The following is a 15,750-nucleotide window of genomic DNA, read 5'->3' as shown; positions in this document are numbered from 1 at the left end:
CAGTTAACTAAACCACTAGAATATCTTGTACTACCCCTTAACCGGCACCTAATGTCGAAACCTCATCTATTAAACAACCAACTGAAAGCTCACAATAGACTAAAACCACTAAAACGTCTAACAGGCCAAACTTGAGGATTACATCCCAACACTATTCTCCACACCTACAAACCCTTATCTGACATGTCCTCTGCTATGCAAACATAGCAGCGATCTCCATCCCACCAAAGTTCTGTAAGTCCCTACAAAAGTTCAAATGCCTTGCACTTCATCTCGCTTTCTGATCTGTTTACCTACTTCCACATGGATCTTCTACCATGTCATCAAATTGCCACCCTTCCTAACCAAAATCGAACATCTCTGCTTCTCCTATACTACCCGGAAACTAGATTTCTTTAACTGCATTGTCTCTCCTCTGTTCACGAATCCTAGTATGCTGGTACGCCTTCGTCCATATACCTACATACACACTCCGTATCCTATCCCAACACAACTTCAATCAACTCTCTCTGCCAGACAATGTGATCTGCCCTGATACTGATCCCTCCTAGATACTGTGACTCTTCCCACCTATCTTTTCCACATTAGGGCTCCTCTTTCCTTTTCCCTCTCCATCCCTTTTCTTTTGTAACTGGTACTCTACCCACACAACACACTACTTATCACCCTCAGTCTTTCCCACCGATTTCATTTTCCACAATCCACCTGAAGTCGTTCCTGTCGTCTCCATAATTTTCCCATCTGATACATCTCTATCTTTTTATCCACTCCCATCAAACCTATACGGAACACAGTCTCTCCTCCAACAATATTTCTCACATAGTGCAGTCCCTTCACATTTTTAAGGTTAGACTAAGTGAAAGTGCATTGCTTTAATGTGCTTTTTAATCAGTAGAGTTTCACCTTACTAAAGTGTGTTTTTAACTTGTATAAATTATCGTTTTTTAACTGTCCGTTTTTTTTATTTTAACTTACAATGAAAAAACAGACTCAAATATTGTTTCTAATTACAAATTTTTTAATCCCGTTGGCTGAAGAGCCGAATATTATACCGCTGGCAACCTCTCCCCACCTTCCCCACCCATGTGCCCGAAGGGGATGAAATAACAATAAAGGCGTGCTTTGGCTTGCTTAGTTGGCTATGCTCTTACTCTTTGATTACGTTCGCAAGTGCGTAACAATCGAAATTATTGGATCGATTGAGACGATAGTTACATATGAATCTGTGATTGCAATTATTATGTGTATGAAGTCTTTGGTTTGTGAGGCTCCGGTAGACAAGATTTTGTTAAAAAGTGAAAAATATATATGATCGTATAAGTTTTTATGAGTGAAAATAATTGAAACATGCTTTTAATGTGTATAATATGATGCGTATCATACGTTGTAGCATGCTTTAGAGGTAAGGAGAAATATATTTTAGCAAAAAAGTGAAGTAGCGATTGCTTCCTTATTACCACCGTACTTTCACAATTTAAGAATTACCTTCCTACAGTAAGTCAGTATAACTGCCAGTAAAGACTGGTCCAACCATACAGTATTGTAAACTTTAGAGATCTGTACTTTGACCGAAATATATGATTAAAATTAACCGCCACTTCTTAACTCCGGTTGTCCTTTTCTTACGCCAGAGGCCAATGTATTACCACAGATTTTATGTGACATTCGCAATCGTTGATTCGTTAACTTTCAATCAAATTGTCACAATCCAGCCTACCAAGACCTTGGCCTACGTTACCGATCATTGTCACAACAACCAAGATTTTGTGGTGCACGGGGGATCCAGTATCGTACCCATAACGCGTTTCTAAATAAAGAAACAAAAAGTTCAGATGAAATTAAATTTTTATACCACCAACAAAGCCAAGTGAAAAGTAAGTGCATGAATTCTAAGATCGTTAAAAGAGGGTGTGCACTAAACCCACTTCTTAACTTCCAAATGCAAAACATGCAGAACTAAACTTAAAGGGTAAGTTGCTACTTGACGGATTCCGTCGTCATGTCTATAGAAATGGACTGTATAATATTTTTAAAATGCCCCATATTAAAGATTCCTATTTCAATATATATCATCTAGAAGGAAATTGATTACATTACTAAGTCTGAATATAATTTTCTTTTTGTAATTGATGGAAACCTATGTTATTATCCAAAAATCATATGTCACGGGTGTGACAAAATTCAGAGGTGCAATGTAGCACATTGACCATTATTACAGGGAAAAATCAGTGAATTGAATGATTATGTGTAAACAAATTAATAACTGTATACTACTGAAAACTTTCTGCGGTAGCTATGAAAGTATCAGAAAGAAACTTACATTATTTTCAAAGTAATAACAATTTTTGCTGTTGCGGGTGTGACATAATTATGTCACGGATGTGACAAATTTCTCTCAATATTTAAGAGAATTAAAGGATGATAATGTATTCATTACAATTTTTGTAGTAGGCCTCCAAAAATTCGCATTGCTTAATGATACTGGTGTTGGTGTTCTTTAAAGAGACTAACATGCAGCTCATCTTCAGCTGAAACACTCTCTTAGCTTAACATAATAAACAATATGGAGAGTGAAGCATTGTCTTGCTCAAATAAATAAAGGAATGACTACCCAAATAGCTAACTAAAGACATATACGCAGAAATACAGTCTTAAATAGTTTCACGAAAGTAATAAAAAACTTTATTTTCTTTCATTTGAATCACAGGAGAATTCAAAATTTAACAACATTCTTTTGTAAAGAAACAACTGTAATGTTTTCATTAGCAGAAAAAAGTGTTTGTTTTCTTTCTCACATAGTTTTAAAAACATAACCTTGATTGCATTGGCCACACACACTGGTTGGCAAACAGCAACGAAATGCTGTCCATTTCCCCTCTTGATGATTAAAAAGGTTCGAGCTTTAATTTCCTTAGTTTCATTTATGGTTGCCAGTACTTCATTTTCTGATGTTGCTTGGCTATCTTGAACATTAGACTCTTCGGAATCTAAATAAACATAAAATTTTTCTTGGAGTTATAGATATCCTGAAAGATTTCATATCTTGCCATTTCACTGCCAGATGTTTCCACAGCTAAAATATGGTGACTGTCATAGTTTCTATAATGGTTAGAATGCTCTTTAGGAATAGGAATGACATCTTCCCAAAGCCTTGACTGCCATTCCTTTGTCTTGTCTACACAACTGCTTGAAACGAAGAGAATGTGAACTTCATTCAATTTACCACTCGCATAATCTGAAAATAACCTTGCATTATTCACCACCACTGTCCAACTTCTGATTCTTCTACAAACAGTTCTCTTTACTGTTCCTCCTATCCCATCAACAGCCCATTTTCCATGTGAAGCAGCAAAGAAATTCCACTCAATTTCAACTCCCAAACAGGATTTAGTACGGCAGAGGTAGAACAATATAAATTTATTTTTAAACTGTGCAGTGCAGTTGTCAGAAAACATATGAACTTCTTGTAAATTTGGATTCTGCTGTTTTAGATGTGCACCAAATTGCAAATTTGTCATGTGAAAGATAACCACTTGCAATTGCATAAGAAGAAACGGTCTTTAGACTATCCCATACATAGCACATAAATAATGTTATTTGTGTATAGCTCCAATGTGCAGCCTAAATTTCATCTTGTAACATTAAAGAAAAGTTCTTGGCGAAGTCAACTTGCATGGCAACACAGTTCTTTGTAAGCTCTTCCTTACAAGATTCAAAATATTAGGCTTGTTTTTCTCTTATCCAGAAATGCCTTTTAAATGTTGACAGCTGGTCCTCTAACTCTTCAGTGGCTGTCTTCAGTGTTGATGTGTGATAGTCCTTCCACTGCTTCCATGACAGAATTTTATCTTTATTTTTATCAGTCAACCACAATGAGAGGTCACATTTTCACTTACTGCATTTTTGTGTCATACGATCATAATTTTCTACATCACAAGTAACTTTCTGAAGCAACTAGAACCGCATGTGAACTGCTTTCAGGCATAAATTTAAAATTTGCATGGTATTTGCATACACACACATTATGAGGTGTCTCTGAAACTGGTAGTACATGACTTGGCATTAGTTCATAAAATGTTGACTTTCCTAATGGATATAAGGGTTTGAATTCTTAAATTCCTAATAGGCCTCACCAACAGTCATAATCACATACCACTTCTGAACATGTTCTCATTTTCCACTTCTACAGTTTTTAACAGATTTTACATCACAAATACCAGGAGTAGCTCGACTATCATCATCTGGACTCAAATACTCAACTACTTTATTTCTTGTTTCAGTTAGCAAACTTCTTGAACCTTTTGGGGATATCTTAACATTTCTTTTAATGTCAGCAAGATCCAGTTCCTTAACTAGTTTCCTGACAACAGCAGTCCATTTCCTTGGACTGTTTGGCAGTGACTTTTTTGACTTACGTGCAGCTTTGCCTAATGTCGGGGAACATTTGTAAGATCCTAGTTCACTGATATGGTTTGTTTCTGCCATATTTTTATGTTTCCTTTCTCTACACAACCTTTCTCTAGTTTTATCATTCTCTCTCTTAGTAGACTGTGTTGGTTTATCAGCAGTTGCTCTCTCTTCTTCATTCTTCTCATTTTGTCCTATGTGCACTGTCAGTGACCCAACAACACACAAAACCCCACCGAACATCATAACACATGAACAATAGACCCAAAAAAAATGACTACTTACCACAAAAAGTTCTGCACTACACACTGGTTCACACACACACACACACACACACACACAACAACCCGCATAATCTGCTTGCATACACTGCATTTCACTGTCTCCACCACAGGCCCAAAAAGTTGCGGGAACTTAATGACGGACAACATGTCGTGCCCCATTTCAGCCCACAAATGTGCACTGTTAAACTTAGAAGTCATATCCATACCTAACAAAAGAAGCCACAAATTGACTTAAACGACTTACCACGCGACAAACAACAAACCAATAACATCAAACGACACTGCAATGACATAAACACAACAGAAACTTAATTCTTAATTCACTGAAACTAATTTCCATTCTTTTGTAACAGTCATGACTGACAAATGCACACTTCAAGCACCAGCACTCAAATGAACCCAATACACCACATAACATGCAGACCATATATACGCCACCAACCGCAACAAGATGACATCCGCAAACACAACACACTCATAAACTAAACTCTGCACCGCCATGACATCACACAACACAACACCCTTACGTCATGGGTCAAAGCTGACGGGTGGGGTCAGATGCCTCCGTTGACCCCAGTATTTTTGTAGTATGCAAGTAATGATGGGTACTGACTTGTTCTTGCCTTTCCCTCTTCCTCTTACATGAGATTTTAAATCTCTTTATCATAGCTTACTTGTGTTTTAATGCTTCTGTATAACTGTTCAGGAAAGCAGCTTTCAAATATTGACAGAAATTTACTATCTAATAAACTGAATTGACATTAGCATCTCTTTCTATACTTAGCTCACCCCCTACCACTTTTTTCATCATACTCCTGTTCCCAGTAAAAAGCCTTATTGCTTTGTATGAATCAGCCTCAGGGCTGTAAGGTGTTATATTGTGCATCATGATCAGAGACTCAATTAATAATCGGGTACACACTAATTGTTCCAGCCTAAGCTCTACATTATAAATGTTACCAATCAGTGTCTTACTGTCTCTCTGCATACATGTTGGCAAACTGTGTGCTGAAATTATATTGGAACACCCAAATAATGATTCCAGTCGCTTTTTCCGTTCGTATCTTTTAAGAAGTCTACATTGAAATCTTAGACTACTAACTGTTTCTTCTTGTCTGACATGTAGCTCGATAATGCATTTGTATTTCTCATAAATAGCTGAAAGATTTGCAAAGGTCATTTTACAATTACCAGAAAAGTATTCTGCAATAGCAGTTCACAAGCACATACTTCTACATTCTGATCTACCCAAGAACTATTTGTTTCAACATATTTCTGACTTTGTCCAATTTTTACATATGTTTGCAAGTCGTCCTTTTTCCATTTCAACTATAGACAAAAATGATGCAAGTCTAAAATCCCTGGTATTCAACTTCTTCATCCATACTTCAACGTGATGTTCAGAGAAGCACAGACCATGTATCACCTCAGATTTTCCCCATCTGTTAGGCATATAAGAAGCCCATCTACCTTATCATTCAACTCTCTAAAGTTCTGATGAAACAAATTGATTTTATTTTTCTGGAAGCTGCTACAGATACTATATTCGTATTTTGCTCTGATTTCTTTCAACATTTATGCTCCATAAGCTACCATATGGTGTGTGGTGGAGGGTACTTCATGTACCATTGCCTTTCTCTTTTTCGTGTTCTAGTCGCATATGGCTTGCAGGAATGATGATTGCCAGTAAGCCTTCACGTGGTCTCGAATATCTCTTAAGTTTCTATTGATGGTCTTCTTGTGGGATATATGTAGGAGAAAGCAAAATATTAGTTGAGTCTTCTAGGAACACGTACTCTCGGAATAATAAATGACCAAGTGGGACACATAATGCCTCTCTTGCAGTATCTGCCACTGGAGTTGGCTGAGCATCTCCATGATGCTTTTGCACTTAATAAGTGAACCTGTAATGAAATGTGCTTATCTTCCCTAATTCCTGTAGCAGCCTGTCTTTTTATGGATCCCATACTGAAAGAATTGATGAAATGAGAGTTTTGTAAGTTACTTCCTTTGTTGAGGGGCAACATTTCCAAAGGATTCTTCCAATTTCAGTCTGGCATCTGCCTTACTCTCAATTTGTTTAATATTGTTGTTTCGCTTCAAATTGCTCCGTACACATACTCCCAGACATTTTGCTCCAAACGCTTACTCCTAATAGTTTATGGAGTAACTGCTTCCATTGATTGTTCTTCAATTTTGTACTCATACAGTGAAGGGTCTATCTGTGGATTCGCTACACTATCTGACTCTAACCTAAAAAGAAGTGCTCCTTCGACTCCAGTAATCGAAGGAATTTTCTCTTGTATGCCTGTGGCTCCCCTTACATTTCCTGCGAGATTTTCAGCTAATCTGCCCTTCCCCTTCCTATTCAGGTGCAGGCCATGATTTGTGGATTCCAATTGTAGCAATAGGCTCGCAAAGATATGAGTTTTATATGATTAAAGTGATACATAAATTGTGCAGCCATGTAAATGAGTTTTCCTCAAGTTTTGTTTACAAATTGATAAAGAAAATACTATGCAAAAGATGCAGTAAAATGTTGCTGAAACTGCAAAATGGTATTGACCTTGACTTTACTACTTCAGCGGGCTTTTTTCATTTATTTTTATTTTTGATCCCCAAATACTGTGGAAATTAAAAAATTCTTCCTCCATTACATTCACAGAAGTTATTTTCCTCAGAGAACCTAGAAAGTGTCTTTGTGTTTCATTTGTCATTGGTAGTCAGAAAAGTTGAAGAAGACATTAATTTTTTGGAGATCAGTAAACAGAGTGACACCAGTGACATCGTGGAAATACAAAACTCAAGAAATGACAAATCAGTGGTACCACTAAAAACCCAAAAATGTTTACAAAGCAATAAATGACAAACTAACATATCTCCACAGAGTAGTGATTTTTGGATATGGATGTTTTTGTTAGTAACATGAAAACACCAGATAATAGTTTAAATACAGAGGTTTTTGCCAGGGATGTAATTGTAACTAATATGCAGTGTGGTGAGAGGTGGCATAGTCACTTCAAGATAATAGTGATCCACAGTTTAACAATATGTCTGTTTAGTGAGGCATGGATTCTATATCAGAACAAGAGATTAGATGCCAAAGGGGGAATATTCATTGGAGTCAATAAGAATATTGTATCTATCAAGGTCAGAAATGAGTCTGTGTAACATGTCTTTCGGAATACAGGTTAATTGTTGGATATCTTTACTGGCCACCTGATTGTGCTGTAAAGTTCTACAGTCATTCAAAGAAAACCTGTGTGAAGTAGCACAGCCATACCCACATCATGCTATACAAGGTGGAGGCGACTTCAACCTACTGCGTGTAGACTGGTACATCTATGAATTTGTTGGAAGTGGTATGTACAGGCAGTCTTCTGAAGTACTTTTGAACACAGTTTTCCAAAAACTGTCTTGAGCCGCTACTTTGACAGCCCATGTGCAGTGGAAATAGTTTAGACCTAGTAGCTACAAATAGGCCTGACCTTATTGACGGAGTCATTTTAGAGATAGGAATTAGTGATCATATCATCATAGTGACAGTGATTACTAAAGTTAATAAATCTATCAAGAATGCTAGGAGACCATTTATGCTAGAAAGAGCAGATATGCAGTTCGTACCATCCCACTTAGATAATGAGTTGACATCTTTTAGGCTCAGTGTAATGAACGAAGAGAGATTATGGGCAAATTTTAAATGGATTGTAAATACGCTCAGGAGAAGTATGTGCTGAGTATAAATCAATTAACGACAGAAAAGGTCCCCGCCCCCTGTGGTTTAATAATACAATTCAGAAAATGCTGAGGAAGCAGAGACTGTTCCAAACTCGGAAAAAAAAAAATTGCACAAATGGTAACAGGCTCAAGTTAGTGGAAATTAGCATGTCTGTAAAAATATTGATGTGCAGTGCATACAACTGTTATGCTTTAGTGAAAGATCTTGCCAAGAACCCAAGGAGATTCTAGTCCCGCTTAAAATCAGTAAGTTGACTGAAAGCTTTTACCAGTCGTTCATTGATTGGTTTGGGGTGGCAACAAAGACAGCAAAAGGAAAGCCGAAGTTTTAAATTATGCTTTTAAGAAATAATTCACACACGAGAGTTGCACAAGCATACCATTCTTTGACCGTCACACAGACTCCTGTATGGAGGGCGTAGGGGTAGGTGTTCCAGGTGTCAAGTAGCAACTGAAAGAGGTGAAAACAAATAATTCATCAGATCTATATGGAATCTTAATTTAGTTTTTTTCTGTGGCGATATCCTGCAAATCGTGGATGAAGGCAGCAAGCACATTCCATATTCCTAGATTTCCAGTTAAGCACCTGATGTGATGCCCCTCAGCAAACTGTTAACAAAGGTACAAGCATAAGGAATAGGTTCCCAAGTACGTGAGTAGTTTGAAGACTTCTTAAGTAATAGAGCCCACTACATTGTTCTTGATGGTGAGTATTCATCAGAGAAAGAGTATCATTAGAAATGCCTCATGGAAGAGTGATGGACTGCGTTTATTCTATGTATACGTAATTGATCGGATAGACAGAGTGACCGGCAGCCGCATCATTCACTGGCTGTATGAGGAGACAAGCTGACTTAGATAAAATTTGTAATTGATGTGGTGAATGGCAGCTTTCTATAAATGTAGAAAAATGTAAGTTAATGCAAATGAGTATGAGAAACAATTGCGTAGCGTTTGACTACAACGGTAGTAGTGTCCTGTTTGGCATAGTCATGTTGATTAACTATCTTTGTGTGATGCAAAATGGAATGTGCAATGCGAAATGGAATGTGCAAGTAAGGACGGTGATAGGGAAGCCTAATAGTTGACTTAGATTTATAGAAAGAGTTTTAGACTTTAGGAAAATGTGGTTAATCTGTAAAGGTAAGAGCATATAGAACACTAATATGACCCTTTCTTGAGTACTGCTTGAGTGTCCGGGATCCTGAGCAGGTTGGATTAAAGAAAGACATAAAAAAATATAGAGGTGGGCTGCTTGTAGGTTCGATCAGCACACAAGTATTATGGAGACACATTGTTAACTTAAATGGGAGTCCCTGGAGGGAAGAAAATGTTCTTTTTGTGGAACATTATTGAGAAAATTTAAACAGGCATTGAAGTTGGCAGCAGAACAGTTCTGCTGCTTCTAACATATATTTTGCAGAAAGACCAAGAATTTAAGTCAAATTAGGATTTGTATATAGGTATATAGTCAATAGTTCTTCCCTCATTCTGTTTTGTGAAGGAAAAAGGAAATGACTGGTAGTGATACAAGGTGCCTACTGCCAAGCACTATACCATGGGTGGCAGATGGTGTATATAGGTGCATAAGGGTTATCCGGAAATTACAGTTGCAAGGCGTGTAACCTTAGCCTGGAATGTCTGTGGGGGAAGTTGGTACCACTGCTGTGTAGTGGGAATCCAGTGGAAGGAAAGAGCATTCCCAACGATCAGTAGCTTGTTGGTTAGTTTGGTGACTGTTAGAAATGAGCGTTCTCATTCTGGCTCCTGCCAAGTGTGAAATGCACTCTGTAATTTGCTACCTAAATGCTAAGGGCATGAACATTGCTGCGATTCATCATAAAATTGTTTCAGTTTATGGAGAGGATGTATGTGACACAATGGGTACGGAATTTCAATTCTGGAAGGACTGAAGTTCACGATGAAAGCAGAAGTGGAAGGTAATCTGTTGTGACTGATCATGTGGTGAAGAAAATTGAACATCTTCTCTCTGATGATCACCATTCAGCAATTGACAACCTGCTTGCAGTTTGTGTAAGCATTTCACGAACTATTGTTCATGAAATTGTAACTAATCAACTAAATTATCAGAAGTTGTGTGCATGATGGGTGCTCAAGGTGCTTACCAAAGTACACAAAATGAACAGAATCAGTGCTAGTGCTGCATTTCTTGACTGTTTTGAGACTGAACGCGAGGCTTTTCTTAACTCTATAATGACAGGAGATGAAACTTGGGCTTATCCAGAGAGCAAATGGCAATCTATACAGTGACAGCATACTCATCTCCTTCTGCCAAAAAATTCAAAATTCAGCAAACGGCGAGGAATATCATGGTGCCAGTATTTTGGGACAGAAAAGAGGTTGCGATCTTTGATTTTTTGGAAAAAGGTGAAATTGTAAATGCTGCAAGATACTGTGAGATCATGAAGATACTTCTCAGAGCTATACAAAACAAACTACATGGTATGCTGACAATGGGAGTCTGTCTCCTTCATGACAACACGGTTCCGCACATCACTCATATAGCACAGGAGTTGTAGACTTCTTTTGGTTAGGATGTTCTAAGCCACCCCTCTCACAACCCCGATCTTGCACCTAGTGACTATCACCTATTCACCAAATAGAAGGAACATCTTCATGAAAATGCTTTTCTGACAGTGACGAGATGAAAATCTAAGTGACGAAGTGGCTGTAAAAGGCTGCGGGAGATGTCTATGACACAGGAATCATAAAACTCATCCCATGGATGACAAAATGTGTTGAGGTAAATGATGATTATGTGGAAAAACAATTCAAGACTTATACTACAATGCATGTAAATTTTACTAAAATAAATTCATTTTTTCTATTTCAAAAATTCTCGTAACCATACTTCCCAGATTAGCCTTGTGGAAACTATGATCGCAAGTAGAAGTACTTGTGATCATGGACTATTTGGTTTTTGCATATTCACATTTGTTGGGTTCACCAGATCACAAAATATCTCCCTCTTTCTCCTGTCCCTGTCACCTCCCACTTCCTCCTCCTCTCTGTACGTCTTTTGTGAAACACAATATGTGCCACTGCCCCCCTAGTAACTAAATGACATGCTGTAAAGAACATGAATAACATGAATGACATACTAATAAAAACATCACAAATACCAATTATGTAAAATATGTCGTGAAACTTCAGGGAATACACTGATGGCTTGCATTGTTTGCTAGACACTATTTTTGCATAGAATTAATATGTAGCCATATTGGTAGAACTGTTGGCAGAGGCCTGAAGAGCAAGGTATTTTTGTTCACTAGAGACAGGAAAGACTAAACTTTTGTATTAGTCCAGGTGGTATGAACTTTGATGAGTCTAGATTAGAGGCAGTGGGAGGTCCTGTTGAGGAAAATCTGTGAACTGGTGTGGCGGGTCAGTATGACACATTTTTGTATCACTGTGTGCTGAAAGCATATATAAGGGTTCCCTTACTTTGATATTATTTTTTGCAATGAAGATAATGGTGACAGACTTACGCGTAGTGTAGCACGATGTGTGTTAGCTTGAAAAATGTCTGCTTGATTGTGAATTACTGAAGCCAACAGATGCCACCCAGATTTGGAATGTTTTGAGGGTTTCCGTAAAATCTCTTAATGAATGCTGGGATTGTTCCTTTGAAATCACGAAGTTAAACCATGTACTTCATTTACCTTTGTTTATTTCATGAATATGAAAAATTCATAACTTTGCTTCTGTTGATTGCATAACCTTGTGTACTTCTGCCAATAATTCTATCATTATGATATGGAAGGAATTTGTTAGTCAATGTGTATTTGATTTGAGGCTCTTATTTATAGGTATGATAAAGCAGAGCCTACGTTGGTAAGACAAATTATGCAAAGTCTGTCCGAAGGAACATTGCACTGTTCTTAACTGCACAAGCACTGCAGTGTTGTATTTATCTGCCGAAACCAGGCAGTGACCTTCAATTAAAATGTCATCCGCAGTACAGGAATTACATAATGCATGGACGAGTACTGGTTGTGATGCAGGAACAATGGCATATGGAAGTTTGGGTCTGTCCGTGAGTGTTGTGCAAGGATAGCCAAAGCGGTTAAGGTGACTGTTCATCTAAAGCAGGAAATCTGGATTTGAGTCAACGTCTGGCACAAATTTTCATTGTTGTCATTATCTTATGCAGCTGATAGGTGTTCACATTCGCAACTGTGAAGTATGTTTCATGCACTTATTTATAGCTTGTGATTTTTTAAATTGTTATTCTGTTTAATTGCAGCTTTGGGTCATTACAAACAATGTCAGACGATGAAGTAGAGAAATTTGAGATAACCGATTATGATTTGGAGCATGAGTTCAATATTAATAGACCTACCAGGAGGCTAACAAAGCATCAGCAGATATATGGTAAGTAGCTCATGGCATAAGAGTAATAACTTTCCTATGAACATGATACTAAACTATATCAAGGAAACAGGTGTCATGAACCAACAGCTGTATGCCAATTTCATAAATGCATGAATAGTGATCTGAATCTTAAATGTGCCATAATGGTACCTGAAAAAAGTATGCTGTCAATTCCTTCATGATCACTGGGATCACTATAACATAACACTAATCTTTGTATATCACTACTTCATTTCATTGTGTATGGCTTCTAAAACTTCACCCACTATAACAAAGTATACACTTCGTTATTATGAGACAGTTGCTGAGGTATGAATAAAATTAATTATTTTACATTCATTTGCATTAATAGACTATATGTGCAATTTGAACATGCCTTGTGGGGTGATCCAAGATTCCCACCCTCAGCTGCCCCTTACTTTTGCTTTGTACATGTGCATCCATGTAAATGACTTTAATATTGGAGCAACTGAATGTGGAAAATATGAGAGAAGTAACATAACAAAATTGCCAGACTTGTTACATTTAGACATTTCCTATTTGCTTCCAGTTTTATATTTGCAGTTGTGTTTGTACTAATAAATAAGTAAATATTTTAATTGTCACATGTTTAGAACACATCATTTTTGTCTTTTAAGTTAAATTGTTCTATGGCACAACTTGACTAGAAGAAGGGATCAGTTGGTAGGACATGTTCTGAGCCATCAAGGGATCACCAATTTAGTAATGGAGGGCAGCGTGGAGGGTAAAAATCGTAAAGGGGGACCAAGAGACGAATACACTAAGCAGATTCAGAAGGATGTAGGCTGCAGTAGGTACTGGGAGATAAAGAAGCTTGCACAGGATAGAGCAGCATGGTGAGCTGCATCAAACCAATCTCAGGACTGAAGGTCACAACAACAACAACATGTTTAACCTGGACTAAAAGAAGCACTGTATATTATTTTAATCATTGTTACCAAGAGTGCCTTCAACAAGAGGCATTTTTCTGTACTGTGATTGCGGTCATCATAATATTAACTTTTTCTCCCATTACTGAAATCTTACACTTACAACTTCCCATGCTACTTGTCATATATGAGGCATTCTGAGCAAAAGGGAATCAAGTCACAATAAAAAAGTTTTTAGGAAAGTAGACAAAGTTTTTGCTGAATAATTAGTTACAGGAAAACGTTTACACCATTTAAAAATGTGTAAATAATAGAATATATTTTGTATAGTGAATTTTCATATATTATATTTAAATGTTATTACATACTACCTTGAATAAGAAAATAAAATTATGGTCTTTATTCTTTTGTGGACTGAATGTATTGTATTCACATCTACCTGTGTATTCTGATCTTTAGTTTTTATTTAGGAAACAAGGAAGAAAATGTTCCATGTGTCTGCTTGTATGAAATATTTCCAAATAAGAAGTTAATGTTATTCAGATTCAAAGAAAAATGTAATGACTTTTGTCTACTTGCCCTCAGGAACTCAGCATTGATTTGTTGGGTACGGGCTTGGTGACCCCACGGTTCCTGAGCTGGGAACTGGTAAGCACCACCAACCCCATCACCGTAGGCTCTGGGCATGCTTCACTGACCACCATGCGACGTGGCGGTGGAATGTTGTGTGTCTCAGGGAACGGGGGTATTAGCTTGACCATCCAGATTGCGAGGATGGGATTCCTTTTTTTTATTTTTTTAAAAAAAGAACCTCAGTCTCTAGATGTGCTGCGCACTGATGGGATGCATGGCGATTGAGGTGGAACAGTCATTAGCGGGTAACCTCTGGGGAATCTACCGCAGCTTAGTTGTATAAGGCTTACTCAGGCTGGCAGAGCTGTGTCTGAATGGACCCTTATTTCCCTAGTTGCTCGTGGTACTGAGAAGGAACCCTTGAAATCATCTCCTTCTCCCAGGGGGAAGGGTGCACTGCCTGCGAGTATTCATACCCATTCATCCAAAAGAATGAGAGGTTAGTCCTCCCTGATAATAAGAATACTTTGGACTGCAGTAACAGGGCCCATGGAGTTACAAATAACAATGTGCTCCTGTTGGTAAAGAGGAAGGAGGGGACATTTGAAAAATTGTCCCCTTTTTATATCCATAAGGGTTTTGGAAGCCCTAGCTGGAACATTAAAATCTATAATATGATTGAGCAATGGCTCATTGTTGGCTGAAATTAACAGGTCAAAGCAGGTAGACCTTAAGAAATCACAAAAACTGGGTGACTATGATATCATTGTTGAGATGCACACCTCACTCAACTCCAGTAAGGCTGTTGTAACATGCCAAGATTTTATGGACATCAACGTAGCAGAAGTGAAGCAAGAATGGGTATCCCAGGGAATAGTCGATGTGTAGCAATGGACGCGCAGGAATAATGAACCAACTGAAAAGACTACCACTTTCATTGTCACATTCAATTTTTTGAGACTGCCTGAACAACTTATAGTGTGGTTAATGATCGGCTTTATGTTCCAAATCCTCTGCGGTGCTATAAATGCCAGCGTTTTGGCCATACAACCATCTGTTGTTGACGTGAAGCGATCTGCAGGAACTGCGGAAAAACCGTTCATGACTCTGGCACTGAATGCCCATCTCCGGTGATCTCCATCAACTGCTCTGGTAACCACCCAGTATAGAGCCAAGACTGTCCTGTTTTTGCTGAAGAACGCAAGATACAGTAGATAAAAGTGTATCCACAACAAGCACCTGCACTTGCATGTGTACATGTCAAGGGAAAAAGAGTAAGGACAAAGCAATCCAGGCAGCTGCACCAGAAAAGACAAACAACAATTCCGCAGCAAGCATCCAGAGTGTCTCTCAATGCCCCTTTCCCCTGCAACCTCGTAGGGACAGAGTGCAGGGAAAGGCTCATGATGTTTGGGTCAAAAGCTGTCCCAAGTGCCGCCAGACTTCATTCTTTCCCATCTGAC

General features: G+C 38.0%; 1 protein-coding gene across 2 annotated transcripts in view; it reads left to right on the top strand.

Annotated features, from left to right (window-relative positions):
• The first annotated feature begins 1,221 nt into the window (after window positions 1–1,221).
• Window positions 1,222–15,750, top strand: part of LOC126355072 (tuftelin-interacting protein 11) — a 146,741-nt gene continuing 132,212 nt past the window's right edge. The window contains exons 1-3 of one of the 2 annotated variants that reach the window (XM_050005245.1): window positions 1,229–1,402; window positions 12,260–12,521; window positions 12,697–12,824. In XM_050005245.1, the coding sequence (XP_049861202.1) occupies window positions 12,716–12,824 (109 nt within the window). In that variant the 5' untranslated portion in view covers window positions 1,229–1,402; window positions 12,260–12,521; window positions 12,697–12,715. Of the gene's footprint in view, window positions 1,403–12,259; window positions 12,522–12,696; window positions 12,825–15,750 lie in introns of both variants that reach the window. The other variant, XM_050005244.1, reaches the window with a different exon arrangement.

The sequence above is a fragment of the Schistocerca gregaria genome, chromosome 3 (assembly GCF_023897955.1).
Source record: "Schistocerca gregaria isolate iqSchGreg1 chromosome 3, iqSchGreg1.2, whole genome shotgun sequence".
NCBI lineage: Eukaryota > Metazoa > Arthropoda > Insecta > Orthoptera > Acrididae > Schistocerca > Schistocerca gregaria.
This window is presented reverse-complemented; position numbering and strand designations above follow the sequence as displayed.